The sequence below is a fragment of the Poromitra crassiceps genome, assembly GCF_964638095.1.
Source record: "Poromitra crassiceps genome assembly, chromosome: 18".
Taxonomy (NCBI): domain Eukaryota; kingdom Metazoa; phylum Chordata; class Actinopteri; order Beryciformes; family Melamphaidae; genus Poromitra; species Poromitra crassiceps.
In genome coordinates this window covers 6,606,005-6,633,504 of record NC_139636.1, presented here as the reverse complement: position 1 = coordinate 6,633,504, position 27,500 = coordinate 6,606,005, and the positions used below count along the sequence as shown (strand labels likewise).

Sequence of the window (27,500 nt, the reverse complement as noted above, 5' to 3'; positions counted from 1 at the left end):
TGTGATTATTTCCAGCTCAAGTACATGTGAAATATGTGTTTGTTTTTGTTTTGGTACTGTAGCGTCCAACGGAACACTTTATAGGCCATTTACGCCTGGCTCTAACATGTGTTTTCTGTGATCGGATTGCAATCTGATAGTGCTTGACCGCTTGAGAGTACAGGTGTAAATGCCCCCAAGACACATTGAGGACGGATTGTGATTTGATTTGGCCAAACCACCTCCCGATGTGGTCAGGGACGCATTTTGTGACCACATTGAACACAAGTGTAAATGCGATGCGTCCTCTCAATCCACATACAACAAACAGTCACTGCTGTTGTTATGCTGCTCTATGCTGTGGAGCTTTCCTGATCCGATCGCAATCTGATCTCAATGTGGACACTGGAGACACATATTAATACCAGATGTAAATGTAATCAGGTTAATGTGGTCAAGCACTATCCGATTGGAATCTGATCACAGAAAATGCATGGTAGTGCCAGGTTAGTCTTTAGTTTAGTCTGCTCAGCAGACTCTGCTCTGCGTCTGAGCCAGCCAGTGGGTTTGGCAGTAGCGTTTATTGTTTTGTATTTTTGTTCCTTTTAAGTCCAGTAAAGAGACATCTCTGCATTTGGGTCCACATCTTCATACACAGTGTTACTAATATATATACTGTATACCAGGACCAAATTTATCGGTCTGACCACCCTACTGCACACGTGCACTCATACACACACACACACACACACACACACACACACACGCACGCACACATGTAAAACACACACACACACACGCACACGTAAAACACACACACACACACACACGCACATACATGTAAAACACACACACACACACACACACACACACACACACACACACACACACACACACACACACACACACACACCATGCGCCCCAAGGAGGAAGAAGATTCTCATAGTCAAGTCTTCTCACCCAGAAAAAGAACCAGGTCTCTCTCTCTTCCCTATGTTTGATGCATCTTTAGAAACAGCCCCGGTCGCTGTTGCTATATTTAGGTCTGTGTGAAGCGTAGGAACCAGGAATAGCAGTGGACGGAGTCGGGGGTGGTGGGGGCGGTGGTGCTGTGGGTGGTGTGGGTGGTGTGTGGGTGGTGTGGGTGGTGGGGCGGTGGGGGACGTGTCTCTGGTAAAAAATGAGGGAGGCGTCGACCAAGCCTTTAAATAGGGCTGTGACGCCTTAAACAGCTTGAGCCAGTCGCCATGGGAACGGCAGGAGGAGGCGCGCCGAGGGTTTTGATGCGCCCATTTATCTGGCTATCTGGATACACAGACACACTTGCGCGCTATGTGTGTGTGAGGGTAGTTGTAGCGTTTTGGCCGATCGAGGAGAAAGAGAGAGGTAGTGGACACTCTAGAACAGCCAGGATTAGTCAATTAGAGTCAATTATTCGATCTGTCGATCGACCAAATTGATTGCCAACTATTTTTTATAATTGTAATCGTTTAGACTATTTAAGAAAAAAAACAAAAAAAATCTCTCGTTCCAGCTTCTTAAATGTGAATATCTTCTGGTGTCTTTAGTCTTCTATGACACTAAACTGATGATCTTTGGGTTGTGGATTGTTGGTCAGGACAGAAGAAGACATTTGAGGATTTCATCTTATGGGCTTTGAGGAAACCAGTGATCAAAACTTTTCACCATTTTATAGAGCAAACCACTAATCGATTAGTCGAGGAAATAATGGTCGAGAATGAAAATAATCGTTAGTTGCAGCCCTAGGACAATCACAACGACACGCACACACACGCACACACACACACACACACACACACACACACACAGAGCAATATCCTCTCCACAGTACAGAACAGTGAAATACATGTAAATGATCAAGATATTCATCTGTGCAAATGCATGCAGAGAGAGAGAGAGAGAGAGAGAGAGAGAGAGTAAATGTACCTTCTATGGCGTGGAGGTGTGTGCAGGTGAGGTATCCCACAACCCTTTGCTCCTGATGGGAGGTGCCCACCTGGACCTGTACAGGCAGACAGGACAGGACAGGTGAGTTTACATCCACAGTTCACACAGCTCATATTATAGCATAATCGATCGCTGTGGGAAAGTGGGTCGTTGCAGTAGCAAATAGTAACAGGATACAGCAGAGGATAGCAATAAGAATGAGAATTTGTAACATTTCAACAGCTTATTAGTTGACATTGAACAATTCAACATATTATCTATAGATGGTTTTCACAGAATTGTGTTGCTCGGCAACAGTTTGGAACATAGCTTATGTGCTGTCGGTTATTGTACTAGCAAATACTGCAAGCAAAAGTAAGCTGGGGAAAATTTAGTATATAATGTATATTGTTGAGTTGAAAGCATCTATAGAGTTGATCTGTGACAACTCATGAACATACTGTAGGCCTACCTACATATTAGAGTGTACTGTAGGTGCAGACACAGTCAAACAGTTGAATGGTTGAATGTCAACTAATGTCAAGTGTTATCACGGAGTGTATTAAACAAAACACAACTGACAACAATTATGACACAAAAACTTAGTGATGGAAGTGTATGAATAAAAAGCGTATGGAAAAGATGACAGCAGTACAGAGGCAAAATAAATGTGCAATATGAAAACATGACGAAGATGTGAAATGAGATACGAGATAAGTTAAAGAAACATCAAGTAACATGCAATAATGTGACACAGAATGGATTTAAGAGCGAATACACACACTGCCAATACAAAATGTCACATTTGCATGAACATGTCTACGAAAGCACGGATATCTGATCAAATATGCCCAATTTACACACGCGAGCCTGAATAAACACAATGTTTTGATTATGACAATAGAAACTGAGCTCATGTAGCCTGTTGAAAACAGCAGTAAATGGGATCCCATGTACACATCCAAGTGCATCCTGGGAAGCATAGTTTGTACGCGTTTTGAGTAAAATTTGTTTTATTTATACACGGGGAGTCTCACTGAGAGCAATGCTCTCTTTTTCAGGAGTGCCCTGTTCACATTCACACACACACACACATTCATACCTGGAAGCTGACCAGTACAACCACAGTCTGCTCTGCTGGCCACTGATCAGCTCCACTGGAGCAGTTGGGGTTAAGGGCCTTGCTCAAGGGCACCTCAGTGGTGGTAATGAGGGAGGGGCAAGCGCTGCCTTTTCACTTTACCCGCCCAGATTTATCGTGCCGGTCCCGGGGATTGAACCAACGACCTTTCCGGCCACAAGGTCCCATATTGTTTTCATGAAAGCAAATGCAGCCCCGCCCCCACCCCCCTTCAGACAATTAAGATGACTGATTAGTGGCTGATAACTGATTGCAGCCTGTAGCAGCGTAGCAGGCAGCATTAGCTGGGACATTAGCATTGCGATTTGCTGCCGACGACTGATGTTACGAAAAAAACAGCATCAAGAAGTGTCCTCGTTGTGTCAGATATTGTTTCTTTAACACAGAATATCTCAGAGAGAAGAGCCTACAGACCATATTGAATATTGATATGCGCCATTCCTAGTCAAATATGCACTCGATACACATTGTGACGACATAATTATCCTAGGATACATCTTATTTTTGTCATGTACAGGTATGTGTTCCAAATATTACCTTATGTCATGCATGGAAATATCCAAGCTCAATATTATTTATAGAATACTGGTTTCATACTGGAGTTAATGTACGAGACTGAAATTCACATCGTCACTTTGGATTCTCTAGTTTAGAGTGATGGTTCTCAATCTTCTTCATGTCAAGGACCCCTAAATTCGACCACAGACCCCCATTTTATACAATTTTGTCCCAGGGTTTCATTCTGTCATACATTCTGTCATCGTGGTACTTATGGATGGAATAGAGCACCGCAGGGATGACGTATTTTTGTAGGCTTAACCAGATATCGCCGCCATGTTGGTTCTTCAGGGGAAAAGGCTATGGGGTTTTAGAATAGGGATTTTGATTAAATGCATGAAATAAGGTCTGTGGTTAACACACGTTTATGGGAGTGGATATTTGTGTTCAGCAGGATAATCTTCACAAATGAGATTTTTTTTATTACTTTTTAAACGTTTTCAGAAAATAAATTATTCCCCTTATTGCCCGGGACCACCTGGACACCTTCCCCGGACCCCACTTTGAGAACCACTGCAGTCTAGTCTAGAGAATACGAACCATTTCCAATTTGGCATATTTTTTGTTGGGTTTTGTTGACAAATTCCATATCTGATGAAAGCATTCCCTCATATTATTTATACATTTTTCAATATTGCTTGCCAGCCTCCGTTTCCAAACCCCCGTTCCCCAGCATGCAAGCGAAGCTCCAATACATTCATCACGGCTCGACATCTAATCAGACGAATCAGCGTGGAGGAGTCCTTCAGACACAGAGCCGAGAGGAGATGCAGGTCTGGAGTGGAGGTGGGTGGATATGGACTGATGAGGAGGAGGTGGAGAGAAACGGATGATGGTGGGGTGGTTAGGTTGAAGTGGGAAAGTGTTTGGGTGGAGAAGACCCAGAACAAGACAGAGCTGGGACCGGGCGGGGTAAAGCTCCATCCTCATAATTAAAGAGGTATTTTTGGAGAGCTGCAGGATTTTATCCTTGAATTATTTTAAGCTTTTAAAGTAATAATCCATATTTTCATCAAAATTGTGTGTTTTGCTACTGTCAAGGATTGATATAACACAATAGCAATTCATAGCCTGCCCTTTACGAGGGATCAGCCGAGCAGCATTTCGGTAAACAAACCGCGTCACTTGGTGGAAACGGCAATTGGGACCCTATGGAGCCTGAGCTTGAGTGTCTAACTCTAGCCGGCTGACCCTGTTTACATTTGAAAAACTGTGACAGTTCACACAACTTTAACACGACATGCATACATCAAACTCCTGAGCTAATTCTGCGTGCGTTGTTACAGCATGCCCACATGTATGTTTTGAATGTTGTGCAGGTATGAAAAAGTGACTGGAGGGGCGCTTTAAGGATGACCACTAATGATTTGACTCTTGTAGTATTTCTACACTTTTAAAGCAGCCATAGTTTGTAAGTGTGGCCCTCAACTCCTTGATTCAGACAAATTCATGTGCATATCATCAAGATTAATTCACTATGTGATTATTACATTATTATCTCTATTGCAAATACCTATGGTGTTACAGCGCCGCCGTACTGGGGAAGGGAGCTTCACTCAGACAAATGGGAACTGATTGCCAGTAATGGGATGGCTGTTTTGGCCTGGTATCTATCTGTACAGAGCTCCTAATGAAAAATCCTAGGAGCAACAATGAAGCATTAGTCTAATTAGGCCTGAGTTTAACACAGAACACAAAAAGCTCACATTTGATACCGGAGCGCAGTAAATCCAGCGCACCTCGAGGTGAACCGGAGCGCAGTAAATCCAACGCACCTCGAGGTGAACCGGAGCGCAGTAAATCCAGCGCACCTCGAGGTGAGCCGGAGTGCAGTAAATCCAGCGCACCTCGAGGTGATATCTTCCCCCTGTCTAAGATTTGTAGCATTAGTTTAAGCTGCACTTAATGGAATGACTGTTCTGTCTGAAAGACTGGACCAGACTGGACCAGACTGGACCAGACTAGAACAGACTAGTCCAAGTTTGTTACAGAAGCTGAACCAAAATTCAGCCATGACCCAAATAGATTAAGACGGCCATTTCTTTCGATTTCAATGACAGACCGGTTACGATACGACACCTCCAGTTTTTCTTTGCACAGAAAGTGTCACACCAAATACTTGTGAGGTCTAAAACCTCACTGTCATTCCACTGACTAGTTCAATCGCAGCTGTCCTCCCTGTTTGTGATCACCGGATGACTGCCATCATGGCCCTCCCGTCAGCGCAGAATAGTGACGAATGTCGATCTAGACTAGAGTGACGTAAAAAGTCTCATGAAGTCCGATACGGGTCACATGTCTGTTCACAGTCACACTGAGGTCGCATTCCAAAAGAAATCTGATCTGTTGATCAGTTGGTAAACATAAGCAATGTTTTATTTGCGCAACATTTTTCAAATTAACCAACATTTGTTTTCAAATGGATGTTGAGATCCAATTTTTTTAGAGCCGTTATTGTGAAATTGTTTATTATTTTCTATTATTTTGGAGATCGTGTTGTTATATGTTTACATAACCCCCCATGTATTTCTCTTGTATTATCACATTTATTCTTTTTTATTTGCTTAGTTTGTATATTCAATCTGTGCACTTATATTCAAATTTTCTTGTGTTTACCTGATTACTTTTGCTGCTTCAACAGTCTAATTTCCCCACGGGGATCAACAGAGTTCAATCTTGTCATTGTCTTATTCTTTCTTAATCCCATCCGGCCAACTCATTCCTTCTCTCTCTCTCTTCTCCCCATGCCCCTCTTCCCCCCATTCTTACTGCCTGGTTGCCAGAATAAAATGTAGGTTTCTGAAATCCACGGATAGGTAGATCACGTTTCTGAACCAAAACGTTCCATAACACTTTCTAGATAATGTGTATATCAACGTACACGTCATAGAGTCTGCTATGGAGATAGTGCTGTCGCCAGTAATGGCGTTGTGGTTGGGGTGCATGGAGGGTGTAAACACCCCTCCCTTTCCCACTGGAGGGCGGTGTTTGATCGGCAGGGTTTCGCCATTTTAACCTTGTTTGTTATTTAAGCCGAAACCAAACCAAAATCCTAATTCCAACTAAAGGCTGCCTCACACTACAGGATTTTCGGGCCGATTTATGCCCGATTCACCCCTCCCGAGAATCGGAGGAGAAATCTGGCCTGGCAGCTTGCCAAGCTTGGTCGGGCCCGACGTTCGGCACCGATTATCTTGTAGTGTGAGCTGTTTGCAGATCCAATCTTAAGCCTCCCGATCTGCTCAAAGCCTCATCGGGGCCGTCCCGATCATATCAAACATGTTTGATATTTAGGACTGAAAATCTGCGCAAATACATCATTCTGCTGCTGCGCGAGACCGTCATTAATTGACGCGGCTCATTTGATGCGCTGCACTGCAGGCATTATAGGCTACCAAATACCAACAGCACAGAACCACGAGTATTTGGGGGGAAATGTCACTCATTTATATCACAATGAATGACCAATGAATAAAAAGTTGTTATATCGTAGTTTTGAGCCCCTGCCAGTCAGAGGCTGTAATCTCCTACCTGTCTATCAGCCAGGCAGTGTGGGGGGAAAAGGCATTGCTGCTGCAGGAAGCAATCCAGTATCCAAACTTTTGCCGATCTCATGACATGCAGCAGGGAAATATATTTTGGTAGGCCATGTGTTTGTGTTCTCACTTGTACAGACAATGTCGCGTTGTTTACATGCATGCTAACTACCGTGAGATTCATTTGTTTGGCGAGACGGGCATGAAAATGAGGAAACGAGAGAGAGAGGTGAGGTGGGGGTGGAGCGCTTTGGTCACTGCTGGAACCCCAAAAACGAAACAGGTTCGTATGGCCGGGCATCAAGGTGATTATCCTGCCGATAATCTTAATAATATCCTGTAGTGCGTGGTGCGCCACATTTACAAATCTTGTAGTGTGTGCATGTTTGAGATTCTAGGGAAGATAATCTGGGAAGATTCTCCTGTAGTGCGTGTCACAGCCAGATTTCAAAATCGGCTAAGATTGTCAGAATCCTGTAGTCTGAGCCCAGCTTAAGTTGTTTTAGTTGCCAAAAGTTTTTAAAGTTGTTTTTGTATTTGCGTTTGATTCTGGCGATTGGGTTGCTTTCTTCCCCTCTTCTCTTCTCTATTTGCATGCTGTCTATTTGCACGCTGTATTAATATTTCAGGGGCTTATTCATGCTTGAATAGGTGCGTGCACCCTGAAACTCACAATGGGCCTGAGGGGCTTCTTGTCGAGTATGTCTGGCTTGGGTTGTGTATGTGTGTGTGTGTGTGTGTGTGTGTGTGTGTGTGTGTGCGTGCATACGCGCGTGTGCATGCGTGCGTTTGTGTGTGTGTGCGTGTGCGCGATGTGCGTGCACTCATGCATGCAAGCCAGAGTGGACTTCTACATTTGGTCAAAGTGCATACTGCACTGTATGTTTCTATGTGCTTCTGCCGCCGTATGCAGAAGATGCTGGTCCTAATTGCAGTCCTGTGTACCGACAAGAGAAGCCTGAAAGGAATTCAGGTGGAAATGAGTGGAAAGTGTTTTTAATCTCTGTATGAATAGAAATGAAATCAGAATCAGAAGACAGGATATGAGATGCTAAAACATGATCTCTCCAAAACACTTCCTCTCATCGCACCATTTGAGACGGGGTCACGGAGCTACACCAAACTGAAACGAGCTGTGTCGGGTCATCTCACACTGGAAGCCAACCAAACAAAGGCTGATTATGAAAACCGCCGTTTGCTATAACGAATCACCCTTATGACATCACTGATGATGTCATAGGCACTGATGATGTCACAGGCATTGTGACATCAGCGGTGATGTCATAGGCATTGTGACATCATCAGTGACGGTGATGTCATCAGTGATGTGAAGTTGGGCAAAGTGTGCGCCGTGCATGCCATTAGTGCAGGCGAGGCCACGCAGCGGCCGAGCTGCAGGCGAGGCCACGCAGCGGCCGAGCTGCGTGTGGCGCCCCCCGTGTAGCGGGCGAGCCTAGCGGGGCCGAAACCCTAGTTATTTTTAGTTGACATCTTTCTATAGTCCCATTATGATGAGTGGTTTAGGTTGACATGTTGCTATAGTCCAGTCATTATAGATGAGTTGAACCTCTGCCTATGTGTTATTCTATCATGCTGCAGGTGAATCTCTTTGTTCCAGGCTTGGCAGCAGCATCACCATTGTCTTCTTTGGAGAATGTAGCGTTTCTAAACTTTTTATGCAGGAGTTAGTTATCCTGTAAGTCACTGTTATTAGTCACAAATACCCAAAGGACCTTTTCTCAAAGTAAACACCAGGTGGTGGTAGAAATCTACAGTTTCCTGGATGGAGTCCCGCTTGAAGCTGATTGGCTATCACTTTACTCCATCAGACAAATCTCAAGCGAACGCCTCTTGTTAGCGCTGGCGCTGCCTAGAATGAAGTTGTGCTGTGCCTATCTCGCTGTCAACTCCTCCCATTGACTTGCATTTGGTTGTGAAAGGGCTATGTACTGTATACTGTAAGCACAAAACACAAACGTATAGACAAGTTATAGAGAGAATAAGGTAAGAGCTAACCATCAGCTCTTGTTTCTAGGTCTTTCTCATCATAAAAAAGACAGCATTTTGAAATAATAAATAATAAATAATTATAAAGGAAGTATAGAAGGTCCAAAACAGACTCAGGGTGGTAGTAGTAGTAGGCTAGTAAAAGGGCTAGGATCATTTAAGCTGAGACCTCTGTAGCATCCAGTTACCCTGGCGAATGTTTGAACAGATGCAGAGAGAGGCTTTGGGCCTGAAGAGGAAAAGCAATTTGTGTCAATAAATTGAGTCGACCTAAATAGTGACTCCAGGTCCTTTTGGCCATTATTAAAGGCATGGGGTGGATTTGGGAAATTCTCCCATTGATTTCCATTCTATCAATTTAGATTTGTGTGTGTCCCTGTTTTGACACACACACACGCGCACACACACATGGACACACTCGCGTGCTCACACGCACGCACACACACACATTTGAAATATTAATTTATGTCCACACAAATACAAGTATGCAAAGGACATAAACAGTAATAGTGCAGTCAAATGCTGGGAGTCAGTCAGTTACATGAGTGCCCAGACGGCAAACACAATAATGCATACTGTACACATAAGAAACACACAGGATGATAACATGGCAGGTTGATATAGTTATACTGTAATGCAAGATAGCCTCCTCCATATTGAGTGGCTGCGATAATAGTAGATATTGAACATCTCTCTCTCTCTCTCTCTCTCTCTCTCTCTCTCTCTCTCTCTCTCTCTCTCTCTCTCTCTCTCTCTCTCTCTCTCTCTCTCTCTCCCTCTCTCCCTCTCTCCCTCTCCCCCTCTCTCTCTCTCTCTCAGGCCTCTTCAACCATGAACTCAGTAGTTTGAAATAATTATAAGAGGGGATAAATGTTGAGATAGATTGAAAAGCTTTAATTACTGCTGGCACTGGCTCACTCGTTAGGGAAACACTTTTTAATTAATCCCCCCCCCCCTCATCTCTCTCTCTGGAACACAATTCCGGCTTGCTGACCTGCTGTTTTGGGGGGGAAATACATCCACAGGGAAACGATACTACGGTTGCCCACAGTGAAACTGACGAGAGATTGAATTTATAGAGGAGAAATAGCAGTTGTGCACATTAACATGCTTATTAGAGGCTATTGAGAAGAACAATTAGCAGAAGGAATAATAGCAGATGTATAAGGTTATGAAGTCATTGTGTAACTTTGCTACACAGTTCAGTGCAGAGATAATGTAGTTATACACACCAGATATTTTGGCACTGCTTTTACCCAAAGCGTGTTACAACTTGAGTATGAATAGAACCTCTAACCATGCCAGCGTCAGCGCCGTTACTTAATTGAACCATTAGGCTAATTTGTTGCCTGCAATCAGACGTTGGAATCCGCCCACTCCAGCGAGTTGACTGTGCTGCTGTTCATGACAAATGGAATACGACTCTGTAGAAACAGTCACTTGTAATGCAATTGGATAACGGCAATGGGACCCTACGGAGCCAGCCTTGAATGTCTCACTCTAGCCCCGGCTATGTTGTTTACACTATAAAAACGGCGACAGTTCACACAACTTTAACGTGACGTGCATATATTATACATCGGACTCTTGAGCTACTTCTGCTCTCACTCAGAATGTCAAAATATAAGCGATGTCATGTATAGTGTTTGAGATATGAATGCTGATTCCTCGTATAGCTTGTCAGAATGTAATAAGGTGTCCCTTTAATACATGTTCATGTAACAAATTACCAGATAAATCACAGCATCCTCAGATTAATCATTAATTAATGATTCATTGAAGTTACACCCTTATGATGTAATAATTGCCAGTAATTAAATGTATTAATATCAAGTTTAATTACAATTTATTAATATCAGGTTTAATTAAATCTTCAGTTGTTAAAGTATCTACTGTTGCGACATGGTTTCAGTCAATGATGCACATGGGGTTTGACAAGTTCTCGTATATTTGACTCGAGGCGTCGCTAGTTATGAACACATTAAAGTGTAACTATACACACAAACCCAAATGTTTGGTGTGCCTTCTCTTATTGGCTGGTCTCTTTCCCCTGTGATGTCACAAGGATGACATAATAGAGTACAAGAGGTGGTGACATCACAGAGAAAAGGGACCGGCCAATGAGAGAAGGCCGACTCAGTACGCCATTTTTTACCATTCGGTGTCAGTAAAGTCAGCTCAGACTTGCAAAGAGGGTGTGGTCGAAAGTTACCATGGTAACACAGCCGAACTCTGCCCCCAAGATCCCTCCCCCCCCCCCCCCCCCCCCCAACCCGGCTCAAAAGCTTTGCTTCGTCAGAGGGAATCATCTCTAAATAATAGATGTTACTTTCAGTGTTTTTGGCAAGAATACACACACTAGCTAACCAATAACTGATTGACCAGCCACTCCTTGTTCTGATACTGCCAGGAGCATTTTTCTTTATTACCACCCGCTCTCTAGTAATGTGTCATTTTATATCAATATCAAATGTATATCAATAAATAAATGTCCCTTTCACTAACGCCTATTGCCAGTTCATGTAACACAATAAGTCTCAAGAGGTCAGACCAGAGCCGTGTAGATAGAAGAGTCCCGACATCTCCATTCACTCCAATGGACCAGTTTTTTTCCAGGAAGTAAGGTCCTGGAACTCTTGAGTAAAAAAAAGCAGCACTGTCGAGTTGCAGCAAAATAGACAGTTTGTGTTGTACTTTGAAAGGGTTTTTCATCCCTTGAATCAAATTGTACATTGAAAGAAGATAGTAACGCACACCAATAACACGTTTCAGGAGGTGCTGATCACCGAAATCGCGAACTTGAGGATGAAGAAAGTGTCGCACACTCACTGCTCCATATGCAAAAAGTTTTTAATGAAATGACGTTTCGGCCTGTGGCCTTCTTCACATTATCAGCTTTATTTTAGCGTGCAAAAGTAGCGCGAGACCCATTCCTGGCTGTTCATTGGCTAATGAGTCTCGCATTTTGGTCCTCCGCTGACGCCACTCTCTCTCTAGAGGACACTAGGTCAGACAAGCCGAAAACGCCATGGTCTAATTCAAGTTGTTCTCTTTACTACAATTGTTGCTGGACTTTCTGACCTCCATTTGTCTGTTCTAAACAGCCCGTGTCTGGTAGGTCTTTACTGAGAAAAGGGCTCCTTTGAAAAAGAGGTTTCGATCACAATGGGACTCCTCACCTGGTTAGATAAAGGATAAATACAATAAAGAAAAGAGTACACAAAGACACGTACAAACTGCATCAACAGAAAATCCCAGGAAAAAGACGTCACAGTACTGGACTGGACACACTGTTTTGATTGACCTCTGGGGAAGTGCATTGTAGAAACATCCAAGATGGAGACCGAATCAAAGAAGCCGATCTTGAGCATGACCACTTTAACATGTTCACCTTGACTGGGCCTCCATGTTTTTGTTTGTTATGAGAGAACAAACAGAGCAGAGAGGGAGGCAGCGTGAACATCAGGTACATCAATGAGCTGCATCTAATGAGATGCGTCCCAGCTGGCTGGAAGCGAACAGAACACGAGCCAGAGTGTCTCGTAGTACTGAGCGAGAACGACCAGAGGTCCACGCGGAGGAAGTTCACGACAAGACGCTGGTTTTGGAAAGCTGCCAAGATGCCCGGGGGAGGCAGGGGGGGAGGGAGGGATGGAGCGAGGGAGGGGGCGCAGAGTGAATATCAGGCACATCAAAGCCAACCTTCTCTCTGTAGTACTTTCAATAACTGATTTCGAGCGTTTCATGCATTCTCAATGGTGTTTTACAGCACCATAAAGGTCCATAAAGGTTGTTCACAACAAGCATGTTCTTGGTCTGATTTTAGCACTTTTTGAACTTGCATTTGATGTCCTTATTGATCCTGCAAAGTGATGCTGTTTTATGATGTATTATTATGCTTGTGTTGTATTATATTGTGTGCCTGTTAACGTTTCTTTCTTGGGCTCTTTCATTCATTCATGTTCTCAGCGGGTTTGTTCGAATGTGCATTTTAAAACAGATTTACCCTTTAGTTTGGTTTATTTGGCCAGGTGAGAACAATGCCATATGAACTCTGCTGGCACCAAATAACGGCACTGAGACACCTGAAAATGCAGCTTTCAGACCGACAGTTACAAGAGAACTGGTTCATTAGGAGTCAGAGTGTCATCCAACTACCAACTACAGGAGGAGACAACCCTAAAAATGCAAGGGGTTATGGATATAAGTTGATGGATGTTGACATCTGATAGCCAGCAGTTCCTTATTTGCTTGGAAAGTCTGGACTGATGCTCATATCCATCCAGCTACAGAACTGGTATGATATGAACACCAGAGAAGGAGAGACAGACAAGTCCTGCTCAAGCTACAAGGACTTAAAGTTACTTTAAAGTTACTTTAAAGTTACTTTAAAGTTACTTTACAGTTTGGACCAAAGACAATGAGAACCATGACTATACCCTATAGAGAGCCAAAGTGGAACATCACTTCCTGCTTCAACACTATACCAGAGATTTTTTTTAACCAGTAAAACTCTTTTTTATAAACATTTTACGAAATGTCTATGAGAAAATAAATGGCGGATGAAAATCTCTGGTACAGTGCTGAAGCAGGAAGTGTCGTTCACTTTGCCTCTCTATAGAACAATTTTCTGCCGTTATATAGAATCCTTCTGTTTACCATTGTTAGAAGCAGCGTCAGCCAAGGTCCTCTAATACTGACTGATGTTGCATCAGAGAATAAGCAGCTTGCATCCAGAGCTGTCCCTGCCAGTTGGCTGTCAGCCAGCCTGTCAGAGGGACCTGAGGTGACCCGGGGACAGGAGGAGGGGATGTAAGCTGGAGTGACAGTCAGCAGGTAGCACGAGCTAACAGGAGCTAACTGGATGACCCTGTCAGCATGCAGGCTGTATGGAAGTGTGTCTATTAGATATACAGTACAACCTGCAAGCATAGGAGGGATATAGGAATGGTGCCATGGCACGAGTCCGATACCTCACGAGTCCGACACCTCACGAGTCCGAAAAAAGAGGCTAACTTCCCCCAGACCCTAACCCAAAACCTAACCTCTCCCACCCCCACGCCTAAACCTAACCTCCCCCAGACCCTAACCCAAAACCATGAGGTGTCGGACTCGTGAGGTATCGGACTCGTGAGGTATCGGACTAGGGGGCAGTCCCCATAGGAATTGCCTAAGGGCAGGTATGCATGCTCACACCTAGGCAAGGAGTAGCTCCGTTTGTGAAAAACGAAGCCAAAGGCAGAAGTGCCTTAACCCTGCACTCTTTCTGATGGTCTGCCTATGGGGCGACTCCACTGGTTCCACCAGGAAGTCAGATTGCATGGAAGTCAATGGGAAAATGACCCTACTTCTCACTTGATGTATGACCTTAGTAAACACTTTCCGAATGACTTGTTTATGGTCTCAATCGCTCGTTTCAAGTCTTCTTCAATACAGCCTGATGTTCATTTAGTAAATTACGCTCCCGTTTCGAGTAAAATAGATGATAAAGCAGACTATGTTTTGGGGTGTGATTGACAGGTCGCCTGTCCAGTGATCGTGCAGCTCGCAGATCGTGGACCAATAGCAGGCGGCGCTGCGGCTCTGTGGGAAACCCCTGGTCTCACGCTAGCTGCTTCTGGCTCCAAATAACCAAGATGGCGACGGTCACAACGCCAAACTCGTGGCTTCAAAACAGGAGGCCATAAACTAATGGGTGACGTCACGGTGGCTCCATCCATATTTTTATACAGTCTATGGAATTGCCTAAGCCGGGCACGTATGGATGCACAAATGCATGCTCTCACACTCACACACACACACCCACACACACACGCAGGTACCCACCATCGGCATGGGGTTGTGTGAAGCGGAGGCTAACCAGCGGGAACTGGAAAAGATCCAGGCTCAGGTCGTGATGGTCACAGTACGTAGCTGATTAATGAACGCACAGAGTGCCAACACTTACTGTATCACAGGAGCACGCACGGACACACACACACACGCACGCACAGGCACACGCACACACACACACACACACACACACAAACCGTCTAACACTTCATCACGATTACGTAGCACGATGTCTATATAGGATTTACACTGTGCGCTCCTCCATTTTCTCCCACAGGAGAACAGCCAAACTGCTGCCTTTGTGTATTTGACAGATAAATGGAAGCGACAGCGTTTCATAGACAAAGAGGATGCAGTACAAAAGACGGCCACAGCGTGAAGCAATCCTAAACAGACCACAGGACAGTTAGAGACTGCTAGCCAAAATGGTGAAATGGTCATTTCAAAAGTGCAGCCACTTGCCTATCCAGGTGAGACTCAGAGATTTGGGATGTTGGAAATGTTCAGCCAAATAGAGATGCAAAGTGACCGCCTACTTCCTGCTTCAGCACTGTACCAGAGATTTTTATCCGCCATTTATTTTCCCATAGACATTTCGTAAAATGCTTATAAAAGTGGTTTTACTTGTTCAAACCAAACAGCTATATTTAGAATCGGGAGAGACCAAAGAACATTTCACTCACATTTAATTTCATTTTTTAACGTTTTGTCAGAGTGAAATGTTATGTGGTCTCCCCTTTTTCTAGATATATCTGAACCGTTTGATTTGACCAAGTAAAACTATTTTTATAAGCATTTTACGAAATGTCTATGGGAAAATAAATGGCGGATGAAAATCTCTGGTACAGTGCTGAAGCAGGAAGTGTCGTTCACTTTGCCTCTCTATGGAACAATTTTCTGCCGTTATATAGAATCCTTTTGTTTACCATTGTTAGAAGCAGCGTCAGCCAAGGTCCTCTAATACTGACTGATGTTGCATCAGAGAATAAGCAGCTTGCATCCAGAGCTGTCCCTGCCAGTTGGCTGTCAGCCAGCCTGTCAGAGGGACCTGAGGTGACCCGGGGACAGGAGGAGGGGATGTAAGCTGGAGTGACAGTCAGCAGGTAGCACGAGCTAACAGGAGCTAACTGGATGACCCTGTCAGCATGCAGGCTGTATGGAAGTGTGTCTATTAGATATACAGTACAACCTGCAAGCATAGGAGGGATATAGGAATGGTGCCATGGCACGAGTCCGATACCTCACGAGTCCGACACCTCACGAGTCCGAAAAAAGAGGCTAACTTCCCCCAGACCCTAACCCAAAACCTAACCTCTCCCACCCCCACGCCTAAACCTAACCTCCCCCAGACCCTAACCCAAAACCATGAGGTGTCGGACTCGTGAGGTATCGGACTCGTGAGGTATCGGACTAGGGGGCAGTCCCCATAGGAATTGCCTAAGGGCAGGTATGCATGCTCACACCTAGGCAAGGAGTAGCTCCGTTTGTGAAAAACGAAGCCAAAGGCAGAAGTGCCTTAACCCTGCACTCTTTCTGATGGTCTGCCTATGGGGCGACTCCACTGGTTCCACCAGGAAGTCAGATTGCATGGAAGTCAATGGGAAAATGACCCTACTTCTCACTTGATGTATGACCTTAGTAAACACTTTCCGAATGACTTGTTTATGGTCTCAATCGCTCGTTTCAAGTCTTCTTCAATACAGCCTGATGTTCATTTAGTAAATTACGCTCCCGTTTCGAGTAAAATAGATGATAAAGCAGACTATGTTTTGGGGTGTGATTGACAGGTCGCCTGTCCAGTGATCGTGCAGCTCGCAGATCGTGGACCAATAGCAGGCGGCGCTGCGGCTCTGTGGGAAACCCCTGGTCTCACGCTAGCTGCTTCTGGCTCCAAATAACCAAGATGGCGACGGTCACAACGCCAAACTCGTGGCTTCAAAACAGGAGGCCATAAACTAATGGGTGACGTCACGGTGGCTCCATCCATATTTTTATACAGTCTATGGAATTGCCTAAGCCGGGCACGTATGGATGCACAAATGCATGCTCTCACACTCACACACACACACCCACACACACACGCAGGTACCCACCATCGGCATGGGGTTGTGTGAAGCGGAGGCTAACCAGCGGGAACTGGAAAAGATCCAGGCTCAGGTCGTGATGGTCACAGTACGTAGCTGATTAATGAACGCACAGAGTGCCAACACTTACTGTATCACAGGAGCACGCACGGACACACACACACACGCACGCACAGGCACACGCACACACACACACACACACACACACAAACCGTCTAACACTTCATCACGATTACGTAGCACGATGTCTATATAGGATTTACACTGTGCGCTCCTCCATTTTCTCCCACAGGAGAACAGCCAAACTGCTGCCTTTGTGTATTTGACAGATAAATGGAAGCGACAGCGTTTCATAGACAAAGAGGATGCAGTACAAAAGACGGCCACAGCGTGAAGCAATCCTAAACAGACCACAGGACAGTTAGAGACTGCTAGCCAAAATGGTGAAATGGTCATTTCAAAAGTGCAGCCACTTGCCTATCCAGGTGAGACTCAGAGATTTGGGATGTTGGAAATGTTCAGCCAAATAGAGATGCAAAGTGACCGCCTACTTCCTGCTTCAGCACTGTACCAGAGATTTTTATCCGCCATTTATTTTCCCATAGACATTTCGTAAAATGCTTATAAAAGTGGTTTTACTTGTTCAAACCAAACAGCTATATTTAGAATCGGGAGAGACCAAAGAACATTTCACTCACATTTAATTTCATTTTTTAACGTTTTGTCAGAGTGAAATGTTATGTGGTCTCCCCTTTTTCTAGATATATCTGAACCGTTTGATTTGACCAAGTAAAACTATTTTTATAAGCATTTTACGAAATGTCTATGGGAAAATAAATGGTGGATGAAAATTTCAAGTACAGTGCTGAAGCAGGAAGTGACGTTCCACTTTGGCTCTCTATACCTTTCGCCATGCTACTGCACCATATCAGTTTCCGGAGTCTCAAGCACCGAAACCGATGCCAATGATACATTCACATCATGCATTCAAGCATCCTCTGGTAGCCGTCTTAGGTGTGCAATCCAATAGACCAATTCAACAGTGTTATTCAACCAGGTTTAGTTATAACATCCGCAGGTCTACATGTGCTACAACCCTGTACACATTTTCAATCTAGAATCTAGATGGAGAAAACTCACTCATAACTGCAGGTTGAGTCCTCACCTGGTTGATGAATATGATTCTGGATCTGCTTAGGTCAAGCTAATTAATGTGATTTAATGAAGACAGGCTGCTGACAGGTCTTCTTTAGTCTAACTGTCTCCCTCTCTATCTGTCCCTCTTTCACACTCTCTTTCACAAATGTATAATATGATAATTTAGTATAAATAGACTTAATGGGCAGATTCAATTACTGCCTTGCCAAAGTTACAGATAATGGCTTTGGAGATGACAAGATTATAGCCCTCGGCTGAAACGGCCTCAAACAGCCATCATGGCGCAGACACATTTCTGCTTTGGGGAGAGCATGGAAATTAGGCGTGGAGTGACAGTTAGTTAGTTCAGCTCCGTTTGAAATGGAATGAGATGTGGAAGAAGCAACATCGTCGCTGTGAAGAGAAGGAGAGAGAGAGAGATATTCATATTCTGACTTCAAAAAACGCCCCCAAGGAAACAGGAAACCGTGTTTTCAATAATTCAGGTTGTCTGTTTCGGAGAGACAACGGGCCCTATCGTCGCAAAAGTGCTAATTTAGCGCTTGCACGTGTTTAACGCGCAGTGCAAATTGGGGGCGTGGCCAATCGCTTTGCTATTTTCCCTGCACCGCAAAATGCCTGTGCGGCCGGCACAAAGGCTTTAAATGGGTGTGGTTATAGCGAGAATTATGCAGGCCACACTGATTGGTCTGATTAATGTAAAGCCAGTCGGCAAGGCCACCAGTCTCTTTTTGAGGCCAATGCGGAAGTTGCCATACTCTCAAATGGCCAGTGGGGGGCGCAGCTTGTGTAACATCATCCCTGAACGTCCATTCAACTCTATGTGAAATGAGCCAACTTCTCTCTCGGTCTCTGTCTTAAATAAACACTTTACAAATGAGTTTATGGTCTGAAAAAACAATTTCAAGTATTTTTCATGCTCTCAAGGCTCCAGTTTTTTTAATTATAGCCCCATTTCGAGGAAAATAGGCGATATAGTTCGGATATTGGGAAACAGTAATACCTCCGCCCGTTAGAGGCAGCAATGTGCCGCAAAGGCATCTAGTCTGCGGAAAGTACACGAATAAGAAAACCTAGCAAAACAAGGCTAGTATGGCTAGCAGATAGCAAGTCATACTTTAGCAAATTATCAGAAAATAGCGCTACTTTATGATATTTTAATAATGTTAGTAGACACACGTAACTGTATAGATGGCATACATGTAACGTGACGCTCATAACATGGCGGACCATTTAACGTTATCTAACGGTATGTAAAGTAGCCTAACGTTAAATGGTCTGTCCATGTTATGAGCGTCACGTTACATGTATGCCATCTATACAGTTACATAAGGTTAAATGTTAACGTGACATAACATCACAAGTTTTTGCAGACTTGAATGCTGTTGGTCGTTTGTTCAATTTGCTTTTCTGTATGGTATTGGACATTTAAAAATGATACATACTTGTCTTGAGGCATCCGCCAAGCTCAGCAATTTGTTATCCTTATTTTAAAACATACTTTATCAGATCGATATAACTCAACATAGCCTAAGGTCTTGCACGAATATGTCTACTGGTAAATTAGGCATATATAGATAATCTACCAAGCAACACTTGATACAAATATAGGTAACCATTTCACAGCAGTACAGCCTACCATGGTGGAAAATTAACCATTCTTTAAGTTTGAATGATATCAAAATATATGTTGCATGGTGTAGCCTTTGTTTATGTCGAATTGTTACAGATAACCATATTTCAATAAATATAAATCATTCGTTGATTTGAAGCAGTCGGTTGGTTCTCCATCTTCATTCTTCTTCCTGGTCATTTGGTTGAAGCTGGTTCACTCGACATCAAATATCTTTATATCACATCTTATTAACAACCTGCCTGCTCTGACCAGACAACTATAATGGGCTCGTTCTATGAGATTTGGGGTACATTCGGGTACATGATTTACTTGCACATAGCCTACACAACAAGGTTCTTTGTTGGCAATGTTTATTGACAAAAACACACTGGCAGATACATACCAAATGGCTCAAAGTAAATCTATCAAAAGTCTCAAATCTGTCAGCATTTAGCTTATGTTATTGCAATATCTTAGGTTGAACAACTGATGATCAGCAATATTCTCACAGTAATATGCACATGGGAATCAAAACGTAGCATTCATTTTCACAAATAATTTGACCAAGGGACAATGTGCCTCTGTTCTGTTGTGCTGTTCCTGCTCCACCATGGTACTCCGACAGCCATCCCTTGAAGAAACAAACGACACCGTGTTATATTAATTACTATAACATAACGCCACCAAATTTCAGTTAAAGTAGGCTATAACCACGGTGCTCACACGTTAGCACACGATGCTAATCGAGCTAGCGTTAGCTTACAAACATGAGCATCACTCAAACAGTCCAACGAGTCCAACATAGCAGAGCACCAAGTGCGCGACCAAATCCACCTCAGTTATCAATTTTAGAGTTTGCCCAGAGATAAGTATAATAGCAGTTTACCTTGTGGAGGCTTAGCAGCAGCTAGCAGGCTGGAGACTCACACCAGCTACTCAGGCACAATGCACCAGGATCACACCACACCATGGTCTCTTGGCCAGGCCCCGGACAAGACGGTGGTCGGCTGGCTGGACTCCTACTCGCCCATACCTTCGGACTAAAAGTTATTATATTTGTTGTCCTGGACCATTTCACCACTGCAACCAGCCAGCCAGCGAGCAAGCTAGCAAACAGAAGCGAACAACAAGATGGCAGTCGTTCAAGCCTGTGAGACAAATTCGGAAACTCCCCCGGCAGCCGCTAGGGGCAGCCGCCCCCTCCTCCTTCTTCTTCTTCTACTAGTTTTTAACAGCCCTCTCTCCCCGTACTTCCGTGTAAAGTTAATCCATTCAACCAATCAACGATGAGCAGGAAGCGGGAGATTCAAGCCTCATTTTCTGCTATCAAAACCCAATGGGTGACGTCACACTGACATTATCCAGTTCTATTATACAATCAATGTGTAAAGCCCAGACTCTGGGCGTTACATCAAACAGACCAATCAGATTCCCTCTCTCACTCCCTTTATACCCTTCGCGCTGGTGTGGAGAACCCAACACGTGTATTATCCAGGATCATATTAACAAAAGATTTTCACCTCATAATTTTCACATAGATCACCCAAATAATGTTATTTTTTAATCTGCACTCAAGGGTGTTGTCTAAGAACGGCATTTAACTAGCCTGGTAAACCAGCCAAGTGCAAAAAGGGGATAGCGCTTGTTCGACTGGGGTATGAGTTAAGATGTATTTCAAACGGGTGTAAACCTTGACTTTCCAGATAGAACAACTCCAAAGCTAATCTCTAAAAGCAAGAAGGAAATTATGAGGATGTCTGGAAAGTCTAGTATGGAGTTACCCGAAGAATAATCTCAAACTTTTCATTGTAGGTTGAAATTGAATGAAAGTATAACAACGCTTCAGGCATAGAAGGCGTGCACCTATTTGTATTTGTGTGGAAAATTATATATTTGCTGCATTGCTGATTTTGTGTTGATCAGTCTCGCAATGTGACTGGAACGGCAGCTATTCTGAATGCATTCCAGCCACAACTTGCATGTGAGCGATGTGAAAAACAAGTGGTAGAGAGAGAAGTCATATAAAGCATCTGACCTTGGCAAACAGCGCCCCCTTGGCAGCCAGTGCGTCCTCCCCTCTCCCGTTGGGGTAGCACTCGTACCGCGCGTCCAGGATCGGGTAGCGACTGGCCAGCATCAGGCCGCTGTTCAAGAACTTGAACCTGGAGCAGCAGCCTTTCCAGCCGTAGCGCCCGACGTCGCTCAGCACGTACGGGAAGTAGTGGTGCAACTGCCGCCGCAGCCGCGTGGTCGCTCCGTGGTCGAACACCTCCTGCAGAGCCAGGAAGTCCAGGTTGGCGGGGAAGAAGGCGGTGATCTCGTGGTCGAAGCCGTCGTCACCGTGCCGGCGCTTCCGTCCCGGACGCTTAAAGACCGAGGTGCGCGGGACGTGCGAAAGAGTGTTGTTGGAGGATATTCCCCCTCCTCCGTCCCTCCCTCCGTCGCATCCGTGGTAGCGAGCGAGGGACTCCCGAGAGGCAGTCATGCTGCCCGTGTCTCCCGCCGCCTCCCCGGGCCGGTGATTCCCCGTTTCGGCCTCCTCCTCTTCCTGAGGGTCCGGCTCCGGGGCGCTGATGCTGATCTGAACCCCTGAGGTATGAAGGGGGCAATCTGTGGAGGGCTTTGGTGGGGCCCCTTCCCCATGCATGGGGCAGCAGTCGTGGTGGCCCGGGCTGCTCGGAGCCCCTGGGGAATGCACACGACAGTCTGGGACCTCTCCTGCAGTGTGAACGGGGCAGTCTGAGCTGTTGTGGTTGGCCCCCGCAGAGTGGAGGGGGCAGTCCGCTGTGCTGTGTGCTCCGTCTGCGTGAAGGGGGCATTCAGGGGAGCCCTGGTCCCCTGCGATGGGGTGCGCGGGGCATTCAGAGGAGCCCTGGTGGTCCCCTGCGACGGGGTGGGCGGGGCATTCAGAGGAGCCCTGGTGGTCCCCTGCGACGGGGTGGGCGGGGCATTCAGAGGAGCCCTGGTGGTCCCCTGCGATGGGGTGGGCGGGGCATTCAGAGGAGGAGCCCTGGTGGTCCCCTGCGATGGGGTGGGCGGGGCATTCAGAGGAGCCCTGGTGGTCCCCTGCGATGGGGTGGACAGGGCAGTCGGTGGCACCTGAGGGGTGGATTGGGCACTCGGTGAGGGGTTCGTTCTCCGTGGTGGTGTGTGTCTGGTCTGGACGCTGGTCCAGAGAGGAGGTGCGCCGGAAACCTGTGGCCAGGCTGCTGAAAGATGCCGCACTAATGAATGGAAGAGTAACAAATAAAGAAATAAGTCATCTGCAAAGAGTTTTCTCTGCCTGTGAGTAGAGTCATTCACAAAAGCAAAGCAATGGTAGTATGTGCACACAAAAATAATCATCCTTATTATGCATTAATATTATGCCTAATAATCCTTATTAGGCAATAATTTTAAATTAAAACTTTTGCATGAGAGTTACGAGTGTGCAGCTTCTCCCTTCTTCTGATGTTCATGACCTGAAAGCCAGCTCAAGTGTGCATTTTTTCTTCTCTTCATTAGATACAAACAATCAGACACTGAAGACTGACCAGGAGCGAGCTTTCCTTACCTTATGGAGGTGTTGGTGGGTGAGTCGATGTAGATCTTAATCTGTGGCCGACTGGCACCGTTGCGGATCCTCTTCCCCACGTCGCGCGCTCTCCTCTGGGTGTCTGACAGGTTGTTGAACCGGGCCAGGGAGTCTGGCAGTAGGCAAACGTTGGCACTGCAGAAGCAGAAGCTCCTGCCCTGGGGCCTCCATTCCCCGATCCCGGCTCCCCCCGGCCCAGCCGCGCCCTGCTCCGCCTCGTGCTTGTCTGGTCTGCAGAAAGTAAGTAAAAAAAATATATATATATATATATATTAGGGCTGGGTATTGGTTCAAATTTCAAGAATCGATTCGATTCCGATTCACAAGGTTCCGAATCGATTAATCCCGATTCGATTCGATTAATTTCAATATCGATTTGGTTAGTGATACTAAAACATGTTTTTGAGCTGTAACCTGAATTACATGACTGTCCAGTTATGTAACACAGGGGTTCCCAACCTTTTTTGCGGCAAGGACCGGTAGATACATGGGGAAAAAAAGTTGCGGACCGGTTATTAATTTGAATGGTTCTAGTTACACTTATATTTACTCACCAGGTGGTGACAAACGGTAAATAACAGCCTTTTCATCTGTCAATAAAAACACTTTCACAATTGTGCACAGTGATTTGATTTCAGCCTATATCATTTCTAAAAGTAGATATTAATGATCAAACATTTCCATTTATGTAGCCTACAGTATTTATGTCTTTGTTTCAACTACAAACATAAATAAATGTCAACTTGAAACTATGTTTCAACTACCACACACAGCCTATAATATTATAGCCTATGTTTATAAAAAAAAAAAAAAAAAACGATCTCTGGACATGAATCGATAGGATCGAAGGATTAAAATAAAAATTGATTCAAAATCGGAGAATAGATTTTTTTAACCCAGCCCTACCAGGTCAAGTCAAACCAGAGGCATTGGAGCTGTCTGATGTTCCTCTGTAATCACCGTGATATATTAACCATAATTAGTGGATGCAGAATGGAAATTAACAGCCAATGATGAAATAGGAGCCACTAAGGTCAAAGCAGGAGCCCGGGGTCAGGAAGTCGTCTTGAATATAAATGTATTTTATATATCTTGGCCGAGAGGAGCACGTTTGTACATTCACGGATGGGGGCGGGGCCGTTACAGGCTTACACACTGATGAATTGAAAGTCACCGATAGGCTACTTATAGTGCACATTCAGGCATAATCAGGTTTGTGTACATGAGATTAAATGGTTTGACGTACATATGACACCGTCTATGATGCTATCAGTGACCCAGTACAGAGTACAGAGTACAGAGTGCACCGTGACTGAGAGGGAGAGAGCAACTGAAGGGAATGTGGGTCAGAGGCTGTCCTTAAAATGAACCATGTAAATGCGTGCCTGTGTGTGTGTGTGTGTGTGTGTGTGTGTGTGTCTAAGTTTGACTCTACAATATACTATAATACACTATATATATATACTGTATATATATATATATATATATATATATATATATAGAGAGAGAGAGAGAGAGAGAGAGAGAGAGAGAGAGAGAGAGAGAGAGAGAGAGAGAGAGAGAGAGAGAGAGAGAGAAAATATGTGCAAAAAACATGAAAAACTAAAGAAATTTGATTTTTGTGATTTTTTTTTGGCATACATTAGGTGCACTGAACACCCAGGGATGTGATCTAAAATAGGAGGGGGGGAATCATTTTTCATTTCAGCTCTACTTTAAATCAAATACCAAATATTCCTCTTTCATATTATGGCAAGAAATCTCAGTTCCAGACCAAAGTAATCCAGTCATTGGTATTGTCAACTCCCCCACAGATATATGCTGCTCACTTAGTGCTACGGGACGTATTTACAGATCAGCAGTCCCTCTTTTCAGAAGCTTTATGCCCAGACACTTGGGATACTGCAGAACTTGAGATATTGGTAGACAAGAAATAATGATACATTGCTGAGTGGTAGACACTAAATAATATGAACTCAATAAATACTAACTTGCAATAGGTGTGGAGATAATAATAATAATTATTATTAGAGTTATAGAGTATTAGAGTTGTAGACTAGCACATGCTTCCTTCGATACCTTGCAGTCGCCAGCTGCTTCTTTTCACCTGACAATGTCGTCGATTGTAAAAAAAACGACGGAAGGGGCGGCACATCCCCGGAATATCGACCGTCTGTCCCAGACTCATATTAGTCATATTAGTCGTCAGACTGGGTTCCCAGAGTGAGTCAGCACTAACCTGTGGTAGGTGTAGAGGTATCAGCACTAACCTGTGGTAGGTGTAGAGGTATCAGCACACTAACCTGTGGTAGGTGTAGAGGTATCAGCACTAACCTGTGGTAGGTGTAGAGGTAGGGCTGGCGGACGGCCTGCAGAGGAGCCCAGAGGAGGAAGCCCAGCAGGGCGAAGGGCAGGGAGGTGAGGAGGAGCAGCAGGTAGAGGGGGGCGGACAGCAGGACACACAGGCTGAGGAAGGAGCAGGGGTCCTGGGAGCGGCGCCGCTTCTCCAGCGAGGTGGCCACGCAGGACGCCAGGAGCCGGTCCAGCAGCCAGTAGCAGGGGAACACCAAGCTCCACGACAAGCCATCCAAGAAGTGCAGACAGGCACCGGGGAAAGGGGAGGTGTGAAGAACCATCTCTTTCCTTCTGTCTTTCGCTCTGCCTCGCTATCGCGTTCTCCTCAGCTCACATGCAGCGTCCACGCCCGCACGCACGCACTCTCAAAAGCCAAGGAGCACGAATCGCGTCCGAAAATGGACCAACAAACAAAAACACACAAAATAAATCAGAAGTCAAATGTAGACCCTCCCCCCGGCTTGGAGAAAGGTACACTACATGGTTTGGGCGACTGCTGTTTAACTTCACTGGCAAGCTGGCCACCTTCGCCTCACTTCCTTCCCGCTTTCCTTAGCAATTCCGCCCCCTACAGGAGGGGTCAAGTAGCACAGTCTCGAGGTAGGGGGTTGCCATGATGAGAGTTCTTTCCCTTGGTGACAGATCTATGATTGTAAGGGCTCCACCGGCATCGGGAAAGGATGGCCATTAACCATCACCATGACCTCAGGACCTGGACAGAGAGAGAGAGAGAGAGAGAGAGAGAGAGAGAGAGAGAGAGAGAGAGAGAGAGAAAGAGAGAGAGAGAGAGAGGGAGAGAGAGAAACAGATACTGTCAGTGGCAGCGCAATCGTGAGAACCTCCACTCATAGGGCTTTCACACCGGCAGGGCTCCGTGCCGGTTCCGGTTCCCGAACCCAAATTTGAACCGGCCGGCGTGTTCAGACCGAAAACACAACTGGTTCGGAAAAAGTTGGTTCTCAGCGGAACCAAAAAATAGTTGGTTTTTCCTTGCAAACCATGACATCATCAGTGGGCGTGTCTTATTCTAGGCTGTGAAAACGAGCAGGAAGGAGAAGAAGGCAGCAACAACATGGAGAAAAAGAATTTGCAGTGGTCTCCTGAGGAAACCAAATGTTTAGTGGAGATTTGGGCATCTACCGAATCTCGAGAAAAGCTAGAAAGCAGTACAAGAAAGAGCAAGTTGTATGCCGCTCGAACGCCAGACCAAATTATTAATAAACTTAAAAAACTGAAGAAGGACTACCGAATAATGTCCTCCCACTTTGGTTCCACTTAAACTGGTGTGAACGCGGGCTGGTTTGCCAGAAAGCACCAAGGTTCTGAGACTCCAGAACGGAGCCAGAGCCAGAACCAGAACCAGAACCAGAACTGTGTCGGATAGAAAAATAAAGTTTGTCTCCCGCAAGAAAAAACCTTTTGTGGAGAGTGGAAGCGAGCAAACCTTAAAAAAAAACTTTAAAAAAATCCCACAGCAACACTGGTCTTTTCAGTAGAAAATGTTAAAAAGCCTTTATTTTAAACATGGCTATAGATTAAAAAACACACCAACATGTTTCTGCTCACGCAGGAGCCTTCATCAGGGAGTAAGAGGACATGTGAATCTAAGACAGCCCTTATGTAGACAATCAGCAAGATTACATCATTGGCTGGCCATCCAATCAGAATTCCACAATTATGCAAATAGGAAAAGAAGAGAAAAATGTAGTCATCT

At 45.0% G+C, this 27,500-nt stretch overlaps 1 protein-coding gene across 1 annotated transcript in view; it reads right to left on the bottom strand.

Moving 5' to 3' along the window:
- Positions 1-26,157, bottom strand: part of LOC310793316 (sphingomyelin phosphodiesterase 3-like) — a 37,362-nt gene extending 11,205 nt beyond the window's left edge. The window contains exons 1-4 of the mRNA XM_083655116.1: positions 25,766-26,157; positions 23,411-23,662; positions 21,893-23,081; positions 1,927-2,002 (exon numbers count right to left, since the gene is read on the bottom strand). Of these exons, the coding sequence (XP_083511242.1) occupies positions 1,927-2,002; positions 21,893-23,081; positions 23,411-23,662; positions 25,766-26,067 (1,819 nt within the window). The 5' untranslated portion in view covers positions 26,068-26,157. The remainder of the gene's footprint in view (positions 1-1,926; positions 2,003-21,892; positions 23,082-23,410; positions 23,663-25,765) is intronic.
- Positions 26,158-27,500: the final 1,343 nt, after the last annotated feature.